Raw genomic sequence first — 21,246 nt, 5'->3', positions numbered from 1 at the left:
TTGTAGACTTTTTGTAGCATCATTCCCACATACCTAACATAATACAGAGAGGCCAGGGAAACGAAGGCATGGCAAGCAATGGGGTGAGTGTTTCTGCCCCGACTTCACCTGGGAGGGGGAACTGACTGATGGCTCAATGGGGTTTATCTGCACTGGGTACAGGAGGTAGCTGGTGGCCTGCACAGGGGACAGTAGGGAACATGAAGGCGGCGAGCTGCTGGCGGGGGGGCCGTTCGCGGAACTGCCGGCCTGCTGGAAAGGGGGGTCGGAAGACCGGAGAGCACCGCGGGGCTGGCTGCCTGCTGGAAAGGCGGGGGGGAGGAGATCGGAGCGCACCGCGGGGCTGGCTGCCTGCTGGAAAGGCGGGGGGGAGGAGACCGGAGCGCACCGCGGGGCTGGCTGCCTGCTGGAAAGGGGGGTGGGGAGACTGGAGCGCACCGCGATGCTGGCTACGTGCTGGAAGGGGATGGGGAGACCAGAACGCACCACGGTGCTGGGGGGGGACCGTGAACCTGGCGCCCTGCACTCAAGTATCCCTAAATTCTCAACAGGGTTTCCTACTGCCAGATATATCACTGCTGTGTGTTACCTGGGAAGAGAGGGAGGGTCTTCTACAGCAATGTGGATTCCGCCCTGGCCCCTATGCAGCTTGCCTGTGTGCAGCCATGGTCCCCCCACCCCTCGCTGCACAGTGGATCGGACAAGTTAGCCTGACCGGGACAAGGACCACGGTGGCTCTCCCTATAAACTTGCAAAAGCACATTGCCCACGCTCTGGCTGCAACTTTTCAAGAGATTATCGAGGCTGATTACAGAGATGTGATAGAGCAAATCAATGGGCTATTCCACGTTTAGGCATGCATGCAGGCAGCCATAACCCAAACCGTCCTCTCCCAAAACATAAAAATATGCTTACCCCGAGCACGGTCCTCTGGTTCTTCCTCACCAGCAACTTCCAGCTGCTGCGACTGGCTAGCCTCCTCCTGGCTTGAGAAGAGCTCCTGGCTGCATGCCTCCTGGGACTCCGGGGTGTCTCCCTCCACCCCAGTAGCCTGACTCTCGGCTTCCTCTACACCCTCCCCCACTTCTCCCTGCTCTGAACTCTCCATCATGCTCCTAGGATTGGCAGTGGGGTCACACCCAAGTATGGCATCCAGCTCCTTGTAAAAATGGCAGGTTGTGGGGGCAGCTCCTGAGCGGCGATTTCCCTCACGGGCTTTGCAATAGGCACTGCGCAGCTCCTTAATTTTTACCCTGCACTGCAACGCGTCCCGTTCATGGCCCCTTCTCAGCAAGGACTGTGATATCTGCCCATAGATATCATAATTTCTCCGGCTGGAGCGCAGCTGTGCTTGCACAGCTTCCTCACCCCAAACACTGATGAGGTCCTGCAGCTCGGAACTGTTCCATGCTGGGGCTCGTCTGGGGCATGGAGGCATGGTCGCTGATTGATTGATTGCACTCCACACCTGGCTGAGCAAACAGGAAGGGGATTTTTAAAATTACCGGGGCATTTAAAGGTGGGGTCAGCTGAGCCCAGGGCAGTGGAGTGTGCATGATTACCAGAGAGGCTTATAAGGTATGCTGGGATACCTCCTTATACCCCGGAGGTCAATAAAAGCGCTGGTGGGCGTCCACACTTGCTGACCAGCGCTGGATCACCAGCGCTGGAAACCCTACACCCGCGGCTCGACCGGGTGTACAGCCGGCCGTGCTTTGCAAGTGTGCCCACATCCTAAGTTGCAGCGCTGTAACCCCCTCACCAGCGCTGCAACTCTCTAGTGTAGCCATGGCCTTAGAGTCACCTGTCTGAGAAATGAGCAGCATTTACTCAGATGATTTCAATCAGGCTATTGTGCTTACAGGTATCCTGCAGGGTTTACTCTGCCCTTATTCAAGCAACGCTCCTGTGGAAGTCAATAGGAAGTTTTCCTGAATAATGACTGAAGGGATTTTGACCAATGTTTTTGTTTTGTGTTTGGGATTGATAGCTTGAATTGCAAATGGTAAACTACAGTATCGAGGGTATTTCAGTTATTTAAAGATCTAAAACTGAAATTGTCTACTGCTAATTTGTTGCCATTTAAAATAAAACAAATGTGTAAATAAGATTATTTCAAAATCACTCAATAGAAAGTATCATTTTCAAATCTGTTCCATCATTTTTAAGCTGTAATATCTGTTCTCCATGTCAGTTTGTTTAATATTAATCAGACACTTTCCATCTATCGCACAAGTACAGGGGGAATAATGTACCAATTTACCTTTCCAAGCTTAGATTCAAATAAATGTGGTAGCATTAAGCTCTTGGACAAAATTTAACATAGATGTGTGATAGTTAGAAGAAGAGTGAACGCACTTTGAAATCCTCTTGCAGCTAAAAAGAGAAGCATTGCTAGCTCATCTTAAAGTGTGACAGTGCCACAGAGTGCAGGTGAAATACTGGGTTGCTACAACTACTGAACCTATCATTTTTACAAGCTGGCAAAATAGTTTCAGTGGACCTTGACAGCTTTGTATCCAAAATTTCTGTCATCGCGCATAGGAGTGAGTGGTGAATCTTGGATTTAGGTTTGAACTTCCCCAAGATTCACGAGGGGAGCACATGAGAGGTTTTGGTTCAATGTAATCTGTGGATAATTGGCTTCACACACTTAGGCATGGATTCGAGTCCTTACTCATATTGAATAGTAATTTAATGCAACAGAGGTGCCAAATCAGACACTTCCAAGGGAGGATGATCAAATTATGGTCCCTTCCCCACTACCTGCTCCTGAAGGGACCCCAGGTTTCCCTCAGCCAGGGAGTGTCCACCTCCCTTACCACATGGTGCATGAGCCAGTTTGAGTTGTCGGTGGGCTCCCCTGCACTCTGCTGTACAGGTCACCACATCACTCCTCCAAAATTTCAGTGGCGTGGTAGCCCTGTACTCCAGGTTGCAACACCATTCACTGAAACTTGGCCTGGCCACCCCTTCATGTGTATAGAGGGGAGGCCAGGTCAAACTTTATTAGCAATGCAACTACACAGCTGAGGTGTTGGTCCAGACCTCTCTGACAGCAGCGGTATTTGTTTAGTATGGGACAGCTACTTAAAGATGATTGGGCCATGGCCCCCCTGCTCTGTCGGCTGTGGAACTTTGGGCAAAAAGCATGGAGTGGCGGGGGAGGATTTGCTCTCTCTTCCCCCCACCCCCTGCAATTGATGCCACTGCTGTTGAAGCCAGGTGGAGTAAGGTACTGCTCAGTGTAAAACAGCAGAATCTAGCCCTTCAATAATATTGATCTAATTCATAGGTGTCACTGCTTGAATGAGTAAGACTGAAAACTAGAGGTGAGGAACAAAACAAACTCATGAGTCTTTTAAAACTAAGCATATGCTATACATATCTGAACAGTACAAATGATCCCTGCTTAAACTGATGAATGTGAAGATACAAGGGACATAAATTGTGAGAAATCATCTTAATATTTATATAGAAGCCAGGTAATGTCAGTGATATCTTCAGTATGTTAACCAAGAAGTGTTTTCAGCTCCAACCAGTGAGACCACATTTGAATGGTGGATGGGGAGAAGCCATTGAAAAGTAGAAGAAATAAGTCAATTTCCAATAGCTGGGTTCTGTTCAGGGCACGCTATGATGTGTAGTGGTTTTGAAATTTGAAATCTGCTCACAATACAGATACTGTAGTGCTTTGACTCTAGAAGTAAATGCATGCAGCCCTAAACAATCGTGCTTTTTTCACTAAAGATTTTGGAATCAGTGAATCACTTTCTGTAGTACAAAAAGTAAAGTCATAAGACGTGAATGACTTGGTTGTTTACTACATACATCTTAATGTATTTACTTTTCTTTTTGTGGTGGTGGGAAACTGTATGTAGGATCCAGCGATGCAGTGTTTGCTTCCTGACAGAGAGAACTGCATGGTGCTGCTGAACCATAACATGGCAGTCAATGGGGAAGGTGGAACTAGAATGTCAGCTATAAGCTTCATAGGTGCTTTGCGAATACCTGTGAGTACATGCATTAGTCTTATCTGCTCTACGTTGACTTGACTTTTGTCCTGCAGGATTCTGATTTTTATACAGTTTAAATGGAGAAGTGGACAAAGTTGGTTTTCCCATCTCAAAACTGGTATTCTATTCAGTCTGGTTGAGCTTTGACTGGATGTCGAGAATCAGGGGGTATATAGTATAAGACAAAGTGGGTGTCCTATTCAGAAGAAGAGAGGATACAGAAAAAGGGAACATTTGGCTCAAATAAGCCAACTGAATACATTAATCGCATATTAGAATTTACAAACATCCAACAAAGCTAGTAAGTGCAAGTTTAAACCTGCTCTTGGAGTTTTAAGCTGTATAGGTAGCACTCACACATTTCAGAACCCAAGAGTCTGATGACATTATTAACATAATGGGACAATATTTATGTATGCAGGGAGAGAAATAATGGGATCAGAGAGGCAACCTTGAATTGTCAGGGGTGAAGGGGGAGTAGCTGAAATACCTACAGCCTCTTCTGCGGTGGCCACAGAACTGTCCTTTCATAGCACCTCTTCTTATGCTCCTTGAAACCTCAGGTAACTGACTAGTTCCAGTTAGAGCTGGTTGGAATTTTCTAATTTGGGGATTTTTTTTTAATGGAAAAATGTAGTTTTTTACAAAATTACTGATTTTTCTTGAAATTTTTCACAATGGAAAATTGGGAAAAAAAATTGTTGGGATAGGGTTGACCTGAATCAAAATATTTCTGTTTATTGAACAGAATGTGTTGAGTCACTTCAATTTTAATCTGCAGCCACCTGAGTTACCCTGGTACTTCACTGAAGTTGTAATTCAGATCTTCCTCATTCTACTCTCTGGGTCAGGCTTCTCAGCTAAACTACATCTCTCATGATGCTCTTCGGTCTCTCCTCTGGCTGAATTGCCATAGTGTATCATAGAAGATGTAGTTTTTGCTGGGGAACCTGGCTCATAGAGGAGAATGGGGGCATGAGGCATCTGAACTACAATTCCTATGAGGCACTGGCAGCTCAGGCAGATGCAGTTCAATGTCAAACTGAAACAAAATGTTTCTAAATAAAATTTTTTTGGAACTTTTCATTCCCTGAAAAATATAGCAATTTTGACTTTTCATCCTGTTTTGAGGCAAAAAAACAATGTTGAAATATCAGCATTTCCTGCAGGACAAAAGTTCTGATTTCTGACCAGCTTTAGTTCCAGTGGTTCTGCAGTTCTGTGATATCCTTAAGTGGGATGAACTCTTCATTCAGTATGAGCAAGCTGAACTTCAGTGCATGTGCTTTTTTTGTCAGATGTGTTTTGGTTTTGCTTTTTGGTGAGTGGATTTGAAGTGGAAGTTTGAAGTTGAGCTATATGAATTTGGTATATAATATAAAATTCTATAGCCCATTACCCCTCTGTTGTATGTATATTTGTCCTTATATTTGGAGTAGTTGTACTGATGTATATCAGGGGTCAGCAACCTCTGGCACGCATCTCGCCAGGGTAAGCACCCTGGCAGGCCGGGCCAGTTTGTTTACCTGCCGCATCAGCAGGTTCAGCCGATCGCGGCTCCCACTGGGGGCTGCGGGAAGTGGTGCGGGCGAGGGATGCGCTGGCCGCAGCTTCCCACCGCCCCCATGTGGCCTGGAGCGGTGAACTGCGGCCAATGGGAGCCGCGATCGACCGAACCTGCCCATGCGGCAGGTAAACAAACTGGCCCAGCCCGCCAGGATGCTTACCCTGGTGAGCCATGTGCTAGAGGTACATTATGAAATATTAATAGTATTATGCCTGTTAAAGAAAAGCACTTGATTACACCAGGGCTTCACTGCATTAATTGGCTGTCTATGTTGTTTAAGTGTTAAATTGAAAAATTAATTCAGCAATTGTTAAAATGTGATGGAAACTCCTACCTAGTCTTCTAGCTACATCTTCCGTAGAGTTAGTGGACCATGCTCTACCCTGGTGTAAGCAGACTATAATGCCACAGAAGTCAATACAGTTGTACTTGCTTACAGTAGGATTTAATTTGGACCAGTGTCACAAACAGCATCACTTCTTCAGGTAGATGACTTCCATCAGTAGTAGGTTCATAAATTATAATTGTCATTTTCAAAAGCTCCTAATTTGAAAGCACATTTTATGGCTTATGTAGAGGAGCATCTTAGAATTCAAACTTTCAGGCTGCTGGATAAAAGGGGAGGGGGGGGGTTGTGTTTGAATTCAGGGTAATAGTTCTGCTCAAGGAAACACAAATGAAATCCAGCTGGAACTGATATTGGGCTGGTGGGAATGTAGGAAAGAGTTCCTGGCACTATATGCTATCCTCCTGTACCCTTAGAGCAGGGGTAGGCAACCTATGGCACAGGTGCCGAAGGTGGCACGCGAGCTGGTTTTCAGTGGCACTCACATGGCCTGGGTTCTGGTCACCAGTCCGGGGGGCTCTGCATTTTAATTTAATTTTAAATGAAGCTTCTTAAACATTTTAAAAGCCTTATTTACTTTACATACAACAATAGTTTAGTTATATAATATAGACTTTTATAGAAAGACACCTACTAAAACCATTAAAATGTATTACTGGCACGTGAAACCTTAAATCAGAGTGAATAAATGAAGACTCGGCACAGCACTTCTGAAAGGTTTGCCAACCCCTGCCTTAGAGTCTACCCAGTCTTACCCATTTTCCTACCCAGATTCTACCCATTCTGTCCTGCAACAGCAAGGTGATATATATCTAAAATATCTTCTTCTGCCTTCTCCTCAAGTCTTTCCCCTTCACTTCTCTTGTCACTTGCTGGGTGGGAATGAATAACACTTTAAATACAGCAAGGGGTGGGTGGCGGAGGGAGGGAGGGTGTTGGGGTGGGGGGGATGAGAAAGCATGAATGTGGTGGTGGTGGTGGTGGGGCAAATCTCCAGCAATCTATATTGACACTTGCAGGAGTAGCATAACAGCAAGGACTTAAAACTGTGTAAAACCCCAAACTGCTGCCAGGAGATGGCAAATGGTGGGGGAAGGATTGACAGGAACAGGTTTATGTGGCAGTCGAATACATGTCAGCTATGTTTTTATAATAACTTAACCTTATACAGAATTCTCAGCTAAGGCGATAGGGTAAAAGAATACTGAGACTTGTATGTTAAATAAACACCCACTTTTACTGTGCTGAGTCCTAACTAGGCACCTCTTTGAGACCATGTACCATACAGGCTGTGTGGATTTTTTTGAAGAAATACCATTGGTGAAATCCTGGAGCAATTTAAGTTGGTGGGAAAACACCCCCAGGTCGCAACAGTGTGCACCCAGATCAGTTCTATAAAAGGGAAGATACATGTAACATGACTGAAAATCGCTGTCAATCTCTGAAGTGGTTATAAGCTCTAGTTGTCCTTATTAGTATTCTGGTTTTGGTTAGCTCAGTACAGTTACATGAAGAGAGAAAGATATACAAGTAGAATACTGCAATCTGCTTTGATCACAAGCTTCATGCTTTCAGAACAGGAAGACTCAAGGGAGAAATTCCTTAGACAGAAAGGCTTAAGATGCCATTTGGAGATTGCTTGCATGGTGTGGTTTAACAAAAGCAAAGAAACAACAATAATGCATGTCTAGGTACTAACCTTGTTCTTCTTTTTTCTTTTCTCTCCTTAGGGAGTCATAGAATTCTCTCTCTGTTTGTTGTTTGCTAAACTAGTCAGTTATACTTTCCTTTTCTGGCTTCCACTCTATATCACAAACGTAGGTAAGTATATGTAGGAGGAAAACAAGTGTTTAGTTAGATAGTGTCATGACCTATGATGAGCCTAGTCATGTGAAAATAAACGTTACTGCTTTTGTTTTAAGCTATGGTTGCCCTAGTAGAGTTGAAAGACTGCCGTTTAGTATATATATCATTGATACGTACAGAGAATTAAGAGATAGCGACCACAAAAATAAGAATCTGATTTCTCTCTGAAAATTGCAAGTCTTTGGCTTTTGAGAACCCACCAAAAATATTTAATTGCATAAACCCTATAATAATCATATATTTATAATGGTGCCTTATATCCTGACCAATCCCAAAGATCTTAATAAGCTGCACAAAGGAATGACTTTATTACTATTATTTGTTTATTTTATTAGATCATCACTATCACTGTGCTGTGTGCGATACAGAACATAGAGGAAGGCATGCTGCCCCAAGGAGTTCATATTCTTTGGGCTGTCCTCTGGCTTTTAAATCCACAGCCTCATGACCAGAAGAGACAAGCAGGCAGAATACCTGTAGGGAAGTGTGTGCAGTAGGGACACTCACTACATCTTTTGGCAGGCCACAGTATGCCCTTCTAGTAACCAGTACTTTTGTGGTAATAGGTTTGATGAAGGGAGAAGATTAGCTAATAAGTTTTTTTTTTTAATGTTTAAAAACAATATAATTAGTTTTACTATATCACCATTAGAGGCGTTGGGCATCTAACTCCCTTAGGTGCTTTTGAATGTCCCACCCTACGTTGCAGTAGCACTCAGATGCCCCGCGGTGCTAGGCCACTGTGCAAACACATGTAAAGACATGGTCTTTGTTGCATATAGTTTATAATCCAGTTGCAGGGGTGTCCCTTTGCTTGCTGGGGAGTTCAAGGAGTCATTCTGCCTCCCTGTGTTCCTGGGGCATTGCAGTTTTGCTCTGTTCCTTACTCCAGGCTGCATTTAACCAACACAATCTAGCCAGCCAGTGATACTAGTCACGTAAGTAAGGGCTTCAGGATTAGGCTCCCTGTGTGGCCTTAATTTGTACCAAGCGTGTTTCTGAAACAAAGCAGCATTACTCAATGGAACTTGTTGTTTGTGTGGTGCTCTGATTATTTTTAAGACTGTTGCTAATGAACCAGAAAATTCTTGTATACACACAAGTTCTACCACTTTATCTCAAGTGGTATGAGCCCTTCTAGCATGGACAGAGTTATATCAGTATACAATTATTAATACCAGTAAAGCTTATTCTTGTAAATAAGTCATTCTGGTGTAAGGCACCTTTATACCAGTATAACTGCACCCACACTAAGTTGTACTGGTTGTAACTAGATGGGTAAAAAAAAAATCACACCACTAGCTAACATAATTATTCTGGGGCAAAAGCTGTCTGTGGACCAGGCTTTACATCTGAATAAAATGAAGAAATTTCTTGTAGTTTTGAAGTGAGAGGCTATTCTAATCAGATTTATTCTGCTTTTACTGTTAGAACATCTTGATGCGAAAAGAGCTGGGGATCTTTCCACATTGTTCGATGTGGGTGGAATCTTTGGTAAGTTAACACACTATTATTAATCAGACCTAGGTTAGGAAATCTGTAGCACACATAGCTGTTCTGTTTTATTCTTTTACTAAGAAATTGGAGTTTGATCTTGGATCCACCGGAAAATGGCAAAATTGGCATCAGGGGGAACAGGATGGGGCCCTTACAGCCAAATCCTATGCCGTGTGACCAGCCTTAGTAGCAGATTTAGGGGAATAAATCCATAGCCCCTTATAAAAGCAGATCCAGACTAACACGGCTTTTACAGATCCAGACTAACACGGCTACCCCTCTGATACGTAGCCCCTTATGTGACCCTGGTGCAAGAAAGATTGGAGGATCCTAGTGTCATAGAAACTTCTGTCTCGGTCCCTTTACCCCTCTCTTCTCCTCTGTCACCACACCCCTGACCCAGAAAGGTATCCTGTCCTCACCCTTGCATAGCAGAACTACACCAATTTGGGAGTTCCTCTGCCCAATATGCCACAGAAGGGGTCTCCAGGGTAGTGATTGGGGTAAGCTGGAGGAGGTTTCACTGGATCCAGAGTTATGTAGATCTAATGGCCCCAGTACACTGAGTAAGTGACAGAAAGGGGTTGCAGCCACTGCTCCAGCCTGGCCCTGAATTTCGCCTGCACTACTCCTCTCCACTCAGGCTTTGTGCAGAAGAAGTGAATTTCACACCATGCAATTTAAAGCAATCATAGGTAGGTGTATCTCCGTGTTAGAGACTATACCAGTGTGGCTGCATGGCTTAGTTATGGTGGCATAAGCCCATAGTGTAGAGGGACCCTACATTGACAGAAGGAGTTTTTCCATCACTTTAAGAGCTCCACCTCCCGAAACAACAGTAGCTATGATAATACTTAATCCTGCCATGAGGGCAGGGGACTGGACTAGATGACCTCTCGATGTTCCTTCCAGGCCTAAAATCTATTATTCTATGATTCTATGTCAACTGAAGCATTCTTCCATTGACATAACTGTGTCAACACTGTGGGTTATATTGACATAGCTATGTCAGTCAGATGTGGGCTTGCTTATAATCTTGACCAGAATAGCTATGTTGACCTCCTTTAAGTGTAGACCAAGCCTAGTTAGCACCCGGAAGAACAGAGATTTTATTCAGCAGTCTAAACACAAATCTCGCTCCACTGCAAATCCAAGCCACCAACATAGCTACTCGCAGAGCTTGATGGGGACCCAGATGTGTCAGTGCGATATATATAGCTGGGTATTTTGCTGTGAGGGCTACCCTTTGAAAAGAGAGAGGCAGAATGGGGGCAGTAGAGTATGGAAGAATTGGGAGAACAAAAGTGCACTTGAAAAATTATTGCAAAAGGGCTATAATAACTGGGTCAAATGGAATAGGAAAGAGCACTTCAAAAGTATTTATCTGTAATTTGGGGGTTATTTCTCCTGTCATCCACATGCTTACCAGAATATCGATCCATGGGTCTTTTCTCTCCCTGATGGCAGGCTCCTGTTTTCTGGGTTTAACTCATTGATGAGAAATGGATTTATTATTATTGTTTCATTTTGCACCCAGGGACCCTAGTCATGAATTTAGAACTGGACGCTGGATGAGGCACTGGACAAACAAAGAACAAAAAGGAGGCTCCTTTCCTAGAGAGCTTACAATCTAGGTATAGGACAAGATGTAACAGGAGGAGACAGGGCAGCATGAGGAGACAAGATGGAATCCGTATTGCATCCTTGCCAGGGTAGCTAAAGGATGTATCCAGTATTAAACTGAAAGCAGACACAGGGTGGCTTCTGGAACACCCTACCAAGTGATCTGTGGCTCAGTAAATGTGAGCGGTATACCTCTGGATCTTACACTTGAATTTGGATGGGACACAGGGTTTATGATGATGGCTCTTTTGTCGTGGTCAGGCTGTAACATCCTACATGTTGAGACTAGGATTATTCTTCCTCCAGAGGAGATGGAGGCCTTAATTCATTGGTTCAACCCCAGAAGCTGATTTGACACAGTTGGGTTCCAAAACACCAGGTGGAAAATACTGGTGAGCAACTCTACTAATGACACAGTGTAGCCATTCCCTAGATGTGCCCTCCAATTACATCATCCTGGGTGTACAGATGACCTCAGAAGGAGCCAGTGAAGCAGACTACAGTGTCCGTCGTGGTTTGTCCAGCTCAGTCTAATCATTTGTGGCATAGATGGTGATGATAAAAGCTACTAACAAACTAGATTTTCAGTCCTATGCTCTGTGTGTGTTTACAATAGAAGTGTGCCTTTACAACAATTACACTGGAAATATATGTACAATTATAGTGCATAAAATGCTCATGAAATAACCTTTTTGTTCTTTAATGTGTCTCTTTTTCAGGTGGCATTTTGGCGGGCATGATATCAGATAGATTGGAAAAAAGGGCTTCCACCTGTGGAATGATGTTACTACTAGCAGCACCTGCTGTAAGATCTACTCTCCTTATTTTAGTTGCGCCCTTTTGTGCGAGGTTCTGTGAGTATTTCCATTAGAGATTCTGTTCTCAGAAGTCTCTGACCATTCACCGCAGGTTGAAAGTTGCTCTGAAAAGTCTCAGCACAAGAGCCAACACAGAGGTTTGGGCTGGTTTTAATAAATGAAATACGCCATTCTTTGGCACGTCATATGCTACAGGACTGTATGAGAAATTGTCACATTCAGCTGGCTTTGACAGCACTCACTGAAAATAATAATTTTCCCTCTGATACTCACACCTTCTTGTCAACTGCTGGGAATGGGCCACATCCACCCTAATTGAATTGGCCTCATTAGCACTGACATCCCACCCCCACCCCAACTTGTTAAGGCAACTTCCATCTTTTCATGTATTGTATTTTCCACTTCATGCATCCGATGAAGTGGGTTATATCCCACGAAAGCTTATGCCCAAATAAATGTGTCTCTAAGGTGCCACAAGGACTCCTCACTGTTTTTACTGATACAGACTAACACGGCCACCACTCTGAATCCTTTTACTCAGTTATTCAATTCTGAATCAGAATTTGGCAAGTGATTTGTCTTTTTGATTTCAAACAACCACCAAATAATCAAAATTGCTGAGCTGTTAATGTTAGGAATCTGGCTGCCACATACGTGCAGTGTGATTTTTATAGTGTGTTTCTACAATGCATACGCTGATATTGCCAGAATCAGCAGAACTCTGTGCTACGCTTAATGTGAAAGTGACAGGTTAAAAAATTATGATCATATTAATTAGCTATCTCTATGAGACCCCTATGAGACAGGCAGCCATGTGGGGAAATTGACGGTGATTTCCATGCCATGGGACTCCAGCACCAAAAATAACAAATAATTTTTCATCACAAAGACAACTAGTATTTTTCATGTCGTGACATTAAGGTGGTGTGTGTGTGTGTGTGTGTGTGTGTGTGTGTGTGTGTGTGTGTGTGTGTGTGTGTGTGTATAAGTTAGTGAGTGAGTGAGTGAACCTACAAATCTGTGAAGAGCAGGGGCCTTAACTGCCTCTCACTCAACTTCAGTGGGAATTTATGCTGGTGAAAGCATGAGATCAGAATCAAACCTTATTCTTCTGTTTTTACTACTTAAATGTTTACCCATTTATATCTATTACAGCTATACATGTTCTCTGCAATCAGTAAAATGGGCCTAGAAGCTACCGTAGGTGAGAACTTAAATTACATTCTGCCTGCTTTTAACTGTACTTGGTTTTCTTTTACTTCTGTTCCGTTCACACTGATTTTTGGGGGGGAAAAGTCTAGAAACTAATTGTCTGCTTTTCAGAGGTGTTGAACACCTATGGCTCCCATTGACATCAGTTGGATTTCTCCTTAGCCTCTTTAGAGGCCATGAACCACCCGGAGAAAAAGGGCAGAGGACAGCATTTCGGTAGCACAGTAATTTTGTTTTGGGCCATAGGAAAAATAATTGCATTACAGCTGGTCAAAACATAGAAAACCTCTTCCACAAAAAAATTGGAAAATTCAAAGCCCTTTTTATTTCAGAGGTTTCAAAAAGAAATGAGATATTTCCTCTATTCAATGTATTTCATAAAAAAAAATGAAAAACTTTTTGGTTTAAATGTTTTATTTTTGCTTTTTAAGTTTCTCTTCTCCCCTCACTCCATCCCCATTTTTATCCACTTCACTGCTGGTAAAGGGGAGGGAGAAAAACTGAGAGACAAACACATACACAAAACTAAGACATTTTCACCAAAAAAATGCCAATTTTGAAAAAAGGGCACTTTTGAAGGAGGGTTGAGGGGGAACACTTTGTTTGACCATTTTTGACCAGCTCTGAATTGCATCTAACCAGATTGTACCACAAGAGGGGCAGTCTGACAGAGTAGGCTGAGGGGGAGGAGGTCTCTGTCTTGCAGAGTTTCTCCCCAGCCATTCTGTTGGAAATGGATGTTCTCTAGGGCCTGCCCCCAAAGCTGAAAGAGCCTCACATGCATGTGCTGCATGAAAGCCTGTATTTGCCCCCCAGAGCTTCCCATCAAATTCCCTGGCAGTGCAGCTGAACTGGAGTCACACTCCCAGGACCTTCCATTGCTTTGCTGTCCCTGCAATTTCCCCCCACCCCCTTAAATGAGGGTTCCCTTCCACTTAAGGACCTCTGCTAGAAAGCTAATGCCTCCTCCAAGCTGTGTCACTACTTCTGGGGACTCTCTGTGGGACTTGAAGGAGGACAATGCCCTAGGAAGGGGAGGATGGTTGTCCCTTCCACTCAGGAGGGTGAGAATCATGCACAGAGTGGTTGGAAGTGTGATCTGGGCCATTGTTTGACTTACAGAAAGGCAGATTCAAAGTAGGAGTAGAGTTCATTCCTCTCAGCCACAAACACTGATGAATCTTGAGAGCCTTTGTGGGAGGAGGGAGATAAGGAAATCCAAATACAATAAAATACTCTTGAATTAATGGGAACAGTTTGATCTCCTTTTGAAAGTGGAAAGGAACATAATTAACTTAAAAATCACACTTCTCTCTGCAAATGTTGTATCTATTATTGTTATAGGTAACCACTACAGCATCTTAGAAGAAAACCATTTTTTTAAAAGTCTTGTCCAGTTTTAGTGTATACATTTGTATGTACAGCCACTTTCACCATTTTCCCTGTTTGCTCGAGTCTTTCAACAGGGGGAGAAAAACACTAGGGGAAAACAGGAAATGTATTTATAAAACCACCAAAATTATCCTGGGAACTCGGTAGCCAGGAGAGTTCTGGAAACTATTTGCAATTCTATTTTAAATGAACAATATCTTCATGAGTTTGCATTTTTAGGGGTCAGGAAAAATATTCCTTAAGTGGATTGGGGACTGAAGCGTGCTGATAGTGTGTAAATAATTAATAGGAATTACGTGGTCAAATATTTCTGTAAGGAAGCTCAAATAGAGGCATGTAATTGTAAGGAGAATGTGCCTCTGAGCTGACCCAGTGCCTCAAAATGTACACTGTCAGATAACTGTGTTTAAGGGTGTTGGGAGTCCTGCTCTCTGGCTCATTGCAGACTAGAATCATTGTTACAAGGATACATCTCTGGGTGCCATAAGCATGACTGAGTTGAGATGGGAGAGAGGGAATTTAATCAAGAAAAACTGATAGAACAGCCTGGATCAGAAAAAATGTTCTTGTCTCTCTGAAGCTATGATAAGGGGCTTTTTTTTTTTCTTCTTCTTTTTTTTTGCATGATCACAAAATGAGTTGAGGTGGAGAGTGTGAACCATGAATAACCAGTGAATAACACTGGTTTCTGTACCTGAAACTGAGAGTGCTTGATTCCCTCTTCCAAGTATCAAAGATGATTAAAGAGTCTCTTATAAACTTAAAGGGATTCTGACCTTTTGTTTGATGTGATAGACCCAGGCCAGTTGGGAACAGCACGGTAGCAGAAGGGAGATATACTGGCCACTGGATAAGCAGTTTTCTGTTCCCTGAGTGACCAGAGCAGGGGCTGTTCCAGGCTAATGAGAACACCTGACTCAAATTAACCTGCTAAGAGTCAGGTGAGGCAGTTAAGCACCTGACTCTAATTAAGGCCCCTTTGCTGCTGTAAAAGGGCTCACTCCAGTCAGGCTAGAGGGAGCTGGTGAGCTAGAGAAGAGGAAGTGTGTGTGGGGAACTGGGAGCAAGAGATGTGTAAGAAGCTAAGAGTGAGTAGGCATACTGCTGGAGGACTGAGAAGTACAAGCATTATCAGACATTAGGAGGAAGGCCTGGGGGTGAGGATAAAGAAGGTGTTGGGAGGAGGCCATGGGGAAGTAGCCCAAGGAGTTGTAGCTGTCATGCAACTGTACCAGGAGGTACTCTAGGCAGCTGCAGTCCACAGGGCACTGGGCTGGAACCTGGAGTAGAGGATGGGCCCAGGTTTTCCCCAAACCTCCCAACTCCTGATCAAACACAGGAGGAATTAACCTGGACTGTGGCTTCTACCAGAGGGGAAGGTCTCTGGGCTGTTTCTCGACCCACAAGGTGAATCTCTGAGGCGAGCAAATCCTCCAATAAGCACAGGACCCACCAACATAGAGGAGAAACTTTGTCACATTAGATTATTTGTGGCCTCCTACCAAATCCAAAAAGAGAGGAGTTGAAATGTGAAGGCAGTGCTGGTGGTGAGGTTTTGTATGTATGGCACAAGCATCCAAAGGCCCTGTTGAGCTTTGGAGCCCCATTGTGGAAGGCCCTGTACAAACAAAGGACTCTTCTCCGCCCAGAAGGGTTTACAGTCTAAAAGGCGTAAGCAGTTGAAGAGTTGGGGATGGACACATCATGTTCTCCACTGTGCTGGAAGCAAACGCCCCCTTTGTGCTTAAATATGTCCATTGCTACTGAGATGACTTTTTACCCTTGCTTTCCCTGGTAGCCTTATTAGCCATTTTGAAGCAAAATTGTACTTCCCATGAATATACTCTTGTAGTTATGTTGCATTTATTGAAGATGTGTAGTATGTTGAATGATCAAGGTCTAGATCATCACATGGGATAGTGATTATAAATAACATCAATTCTGGAAACTTTGTGTTTACTTTTCCTCATCAAACTTCCAACAGTTATGCTGCTTATCAGTGGAGCCCTGGTGAATGGCCCTTATGCGCTGATCACAACTGCGGTCTCTGCTGACTTGGTGAGTTTGGCTGTCTGTTTTACATTTAGCAGACAGTCCTGCTCATTTGCCCTCATTTTGGGGGGGAAGCCTGGGAGTTTCTGTGATGAGTAGTAAATGTGGGTAAAGCATTGAGGGCTCAATTCAGATGATGTGTGTGTTGCACTTCTGTGTACAAGGTAAAGAGTAACGAGAAGGATGGGGAGCATTGAAGAACTCAACCCTGCATTAATACTGATGAGTGGCTTCCAAATTACTCCTGCCTTGTAAGAAGAGAGATCAAAGAGTGGATCACTTCATGTGTGTGCTGAGGATCACATATAAGGCCATGTCTCCTTAGATGTGCCATTTGCCACCCTCATCCTGCATTTTTTTTAACCTGCACCTTTGAGATTAAGGGATCAGGTGTGCAATTGGCTGGAGACTTATCTCTATTAGGTATGGAGGGCACTGCCTGGTGCTTGCCCTTCCTTGTGCTCATGTTAGCCTCTGCTCACCCGCATACTGAATCCCAGTCAGCCTGTGCTCCCTGCTACCCTGCCACACCAGGCCCTGCAGGCGTGTGGTCTGACTACAGTACATGCTCCATGAAAACATTGCCCTGGGAACCTTTTCTTCAATTTTGCTTTTCAGTGCTAGGTAAATGCATTGCTTTGAAAGGTGCTGGACGGTGAGAGCCCCACAGAGTGAGGTCCTTCACCAGCAGAATAGATACAGGAAAGGCAGTGGAATTTAAATCCACATCCCACCCCAGCATTCCTCCTGAGCCTCCTAGTGATCAAAAGGAAGCACCTGTAGGGTTGAGAGAGAGCTCCCCCTTCAGGTCCATTCAATCAGTAGCCTCATTGCTGTGACTGGCAGCTAGACTGTAGGATCTGATCACGTAGACACCTGCCCTCTGGAGCTGGACGGAAACTGCCAACTGATTTTCTCATGCATCACTGAACAACCATCTGACACTAATGACTTTAGGCAACTGGTGACCTAGACTGAATTCTCCTCAGTGCCCTGAGTAAATGAAAGGCTCTGTCTTCTTAACAATCCTCTGAGCCATTCAGTCTCCTATATACCAAGTTATAAAATTGTTCCTATGATCATTAGTTTTGCTCTGCAGTCCTATTGAATAACTGGCCTAATGAAAATGGCCTTCACAACTACTTCCTTTTTGGTGCCTTTTGACTCAACCTGCTGAGTGGCCCTTTTTATGGCTTTTATCATTAATACTCTAGCTTTCTTAGTATTCTTGTCCAGCTAGTGATTCTCTTCTATTCTGCACAGTTTTCTGATATCAACAATGGTGAAACTGACAGACCGCTGTGCAGTTTCAGAGAAAAACTGCAGGCTTGAGGTGCAGCCCATTCTGCAGGAACACCTGGCATGCAGAATAGAAAGGATTATTTATAAAGAACATCATTTAAAATAGATTGATCATGGGAGATTTTTTTAAGCAATGATAAAAGAGTCTTGTCCACACCTATTTAAAGCTACTTGGTAAAGTTCATGCTAACATGTTCATACCTGACTAACCTAATTGGCTTCTGTGATGAGATAATTGGCTCTGTGGATGAGGGGAAAGCAGTGGATGTGTTGTTTCTTGACTTAGCAAAGCTTTTGATATGGTCTTCCACAGTATTCTTGCCAGCAAGTTAAAGTAGTATGAGCTGGATGAATGGACTAGAAGGTGGATAGAAAGCTGGCTAGATCGTTGGGCTCAACGGGTGGTGATCAATGGCTCCATGTCTAGTTGGCAGCTGATATCAAGCGAAGTGTCCCAAGGGTCAGTCCTGGGGCTGGTTTTGTTCAATATCTTCATTAATGGTCTGGAGGATGGCGTGGATTGCACCTTCAGCAAATTTGCAGATGACACTAAATTGGGAGGAGTGGTAGATATGCTGGAGGGTAGGGATAGGATACAGAGGGACCTAGACAAATTAGAGGATTGGGCCAAAAGAAATCTGATGAGGTTCAACAAGGACAAGTGCAGAGTCTTGCACTTAGGACGAAAGAATCCCATACACTGCTACAGACTAGGGACCAAGTGACTAGGCAGCAGTTCTGCAGAAAAGGATCTAGGGATTACAGTGGAAGAGAAGCTGGATATGAGTTGACAGTGTGCCCTTGTTGCCAAAAAGGCTAACAACATTTTGGGCTGTATAAGTAGGAGCATTGCCAGCAGATCAAGGGATGTGATCATTCCCCTCTATTCGGCATTGGTGAGGTGTCATCTAGAGTACCGTGTCCAGTTTTGGGCCCCACACTACAAGAAGAGTGTGGAAAAATTGGAAAGAGTCCAGCAGAGGGCAACAAAAATGCTTAGGGGGCTGTCGCACATGACTTAGGAGGAGAGGCTGAGGGAACTGGGATTGTTTAGTTTGCAGAAGAGAAAAATTAGGGGGGATTTGATAGCTGCTTTCAACTACCTGAAACGGGGTTCCAAAGAGGATAGATCTAGACTGTTCTCAGTGGTAGCAGATGACAGAACAAGGAGTAATGGTCTCAAGTTGCAGTGGGGGAGGTCTAGGTTGGATATTAGGAAAGACTATTTCACTAGGAGGGTGGTGAAGCACTGGAATAGGTTACCTAGGGAGGTGGTGGAATCTCCTTCCTTAGAGGCTTTTAAGGTTATGCTTGACAAAGACCTGGCTGGGATGATTTAGTTGGGGATTGGTCCTGCTTTGAGCAGGGGGTTGGACTAGATGACCTCCTGAGGTCCCTTCCAACCCTGATATTCTGATTTTCTCTGTATTTGTCCATTATTTCACAATATGTTTTTTCTATGGGAAAGGCCAGGAGTATAATGCAGATGCATGGCCATTTTCGAGGCTTATCTGTAAATGGTTCTGAACTGAGTATTTGTCACTGTAGGGTACTCATAAAAGTCTGAAAGGAAATGCAAGAGCCTTGTCCACAGTTACGGCTATCATCGATGGAACAGGTTCTGTAGGTAAGCTGTCGTTCGGAAGCTGCCTGCCTTATCTGCAGTAGGCTTTCTGTGGCTCTGGGTGCTAGAGAATTACAGTGTAGTTCTGCTCAGAAAGTGGACTAAAGCTGGCATCAAGGAGTTCCATGTCTGTGTCTCAGTGATTTGCACATCATGTGTGCATAGTTTGCATATAAAAATATGGCTTTTTTTTTCTCCCCAAAAACTGCTGGTGCTACAAAATCAACTCAGGCTCTTTGCCAAGCTGGATTCTCTCCATGTCACACCTGGCCAGTACTCAGCATCACTTTGGGAGTGGGGAATGGGCAAAGATGGCGTTAGGCCTCCTTTGTACTTCCCAAGGCTTGGTGGTGGTGGGCTGGCCCCCAGCACAAATTAGAACAGTATACACCATGGGGCTGTTCTGGGCACCTGAGATCAAGGATGCCTTGGTTATCCCCTCTGCACCAGCAGTGGTGAGGAAGGCAGAGATCCACCGTGATAGACCTACACAACCTGCAGATGCCTCTGAGCAAAGGGAATCATCCAATGGCCATCCAGCTACACCAGTGTTATGGCAGCTTTGCAGCCATATATACTGTCTGTAAACCTTATGGATCCTCTTACAAATGTACACCAAAATGGGTTTGCTTTTATGAAGGTTGAAATTGAGTAAAATATCCAAACGCAGAATATCTTGTCATTGGAACTAGTAATGTTTCCATCTCAGTATTTTAACGTTGTTTCACTATTGTATTTTAGGTGCTGCTCTAGGGCCTCTGTTAGCTGGTCTCATCTCTCCATCTGGTTGGAACAATGTATTTTACATGCTAATGATGGCAGATGCATGTGCCTTACTAGTAAGTCTAAATAAAACATTTAGTGCCATATTTCTTTCTTATAAAGCCCTTCATGTTAAAATGGAAATTTCCTCCTTGTATTGTGATTTATATATTCTATTATTGAGTGGGAAGTTTCCATTCATATTGTAGAGTTTTTGTTGTTTTTTATTTAAAGAACTAAGATGAGCATTTTGAAATTCTTATTGAACTTTGAAGCCGGAGAGCAGATTAGCTTCAATGGGTGATATCTGTATGCAGTAGCTCATCAAAGGGATTGCCACAAACATAGTTGGAAGCAAAAATTCCCATCAGTTTTGGCCCACAGAAGAATTTTTCTGTTTTTTCTCTTAAAGGCAGCACCGAAGCAGCAACGCCAATTTACTGAAATAGTAACACATTTTGCTGCATTGCCACAGAATCAGTATCACCATGGTAATTCAACTGTTAAGAATAAATGTGTCACATATTCCAATTGGATGTCCATCACAGCTTTTTCCTATTTGACAAAGTGTAATGGATGGGATGATCTGAAAAGAGGCTGTTTCTGACTTTTTTATCTTATCTAGGCAGATTGTCTTCTGTGGTGTTTAAGGCACAAGATAAGGAGTCAGGAGATCCGTGGACTAATTACTTGCTAGTGTAACTCTGCAAAGGGAGGATGACATTATTGACCCACCTCAGACAGGGTTAGGGAAGGTTCATTTATTAATTCTTTGTAAAGTGCATTGCTATTACTTGCTGGAAGGTGGTGACAGAAGGGCTAAATTTTTGTTAGACACTTCAGAATCAGGCCCCAACTCTCCTGTCTGATCCACATGGACAGTCCCGTATGTCATACGGTTGCATTTAATTCAGTCACCTACATGCAGGGAAAGTAGGGTGACCAGATGGCCCGATATTAGGGGCTTTGTCTTATATAAGCAACTACTATCCCCCCACACCCTGTCCCGATTTTTCACATTTGCTATATGGCCACTCTAAGGGAAGCAGTCCCCCTGTGAGGTTCAGATTGCACATCTCTAACTCAAGAAAAAGGTTGCTTTGTTGTCAAGTTGTTCCACATTATAGAGTAAGATGTCTGGAAATTAATAAATAAAATGGGCAAGGTAT

At 43.8% G+C, this 21,246-nt stretch overlaps 1 protein-coding gene across 4 annotated transcripts in view; it reads left to right on the top strand.

Moving 5' to 3' along the window:
• The window catches only part of SLC37A1 (solute carrier family 37 member 1), a 58,796-nt gene that overhangs the window by 33,031 nt on the left and 4,519 nt on the right, over positions 1 to 21,246 (top strand). For all 4 annotated transcript variants that reach the window (XM_030577125.1, XM_030577143.1, XM_030577133.1 and 1 more), the window contains 8 exons: positions 3,882 to 4,013; positions 7,660 to 7,750; positions 9,227 to 9,289; positions 11,635 to 11,720; positions 12,889 to 12,937; positions 16,322 to 16,395; positions 19,240 to 19,318; positions 20,057 to 20,154. In XM_030577125.1, coding sequence (XP_030432985.1) covers positions 3,882 to 4,013; positions 7,660 to 7,750; positions 9,227 to 9,289; positions 11,635 to 11,720; positions 12,889 to 12,937; positions 16,322 to 16,395; positions 19,240 to 19,318; positions 20,057 to 20,154 — 672 coding nt within the window. The remainder of the gene's footprint in view (positions 1 to 3,881; positions 4,014 to 7,659; positions 7,751 to 9,226; positions 9,290 to 11,634; positions 11,721 to 12,888; positions 12,938 to 16,321; positions 16,396 to 19,239; positions 19,319 to 20,056; positions 20,155 to 21,246) is intronic.

The sequence above is a fragment of the Gopherus evgoodei genome, chromosome 1, assembly GCF_007399415.2.
Source record: "Gopherus evgoodei ecotype Sinaloan lineage chromosome 1, rGopEvg1_v1.p, whole genome shotgun sequence".
Lineage (NCBI taxonomy): Eukaryota > Metazoa > Chordata > Testudines > Testudinidae > Gopherus > Gopherus evgoodei.
The sequence above is the reverse complement of the archived record's forward strand: the minus strand, read 5'-3'. Positions and strand labels throughout refer to the sequence as shown.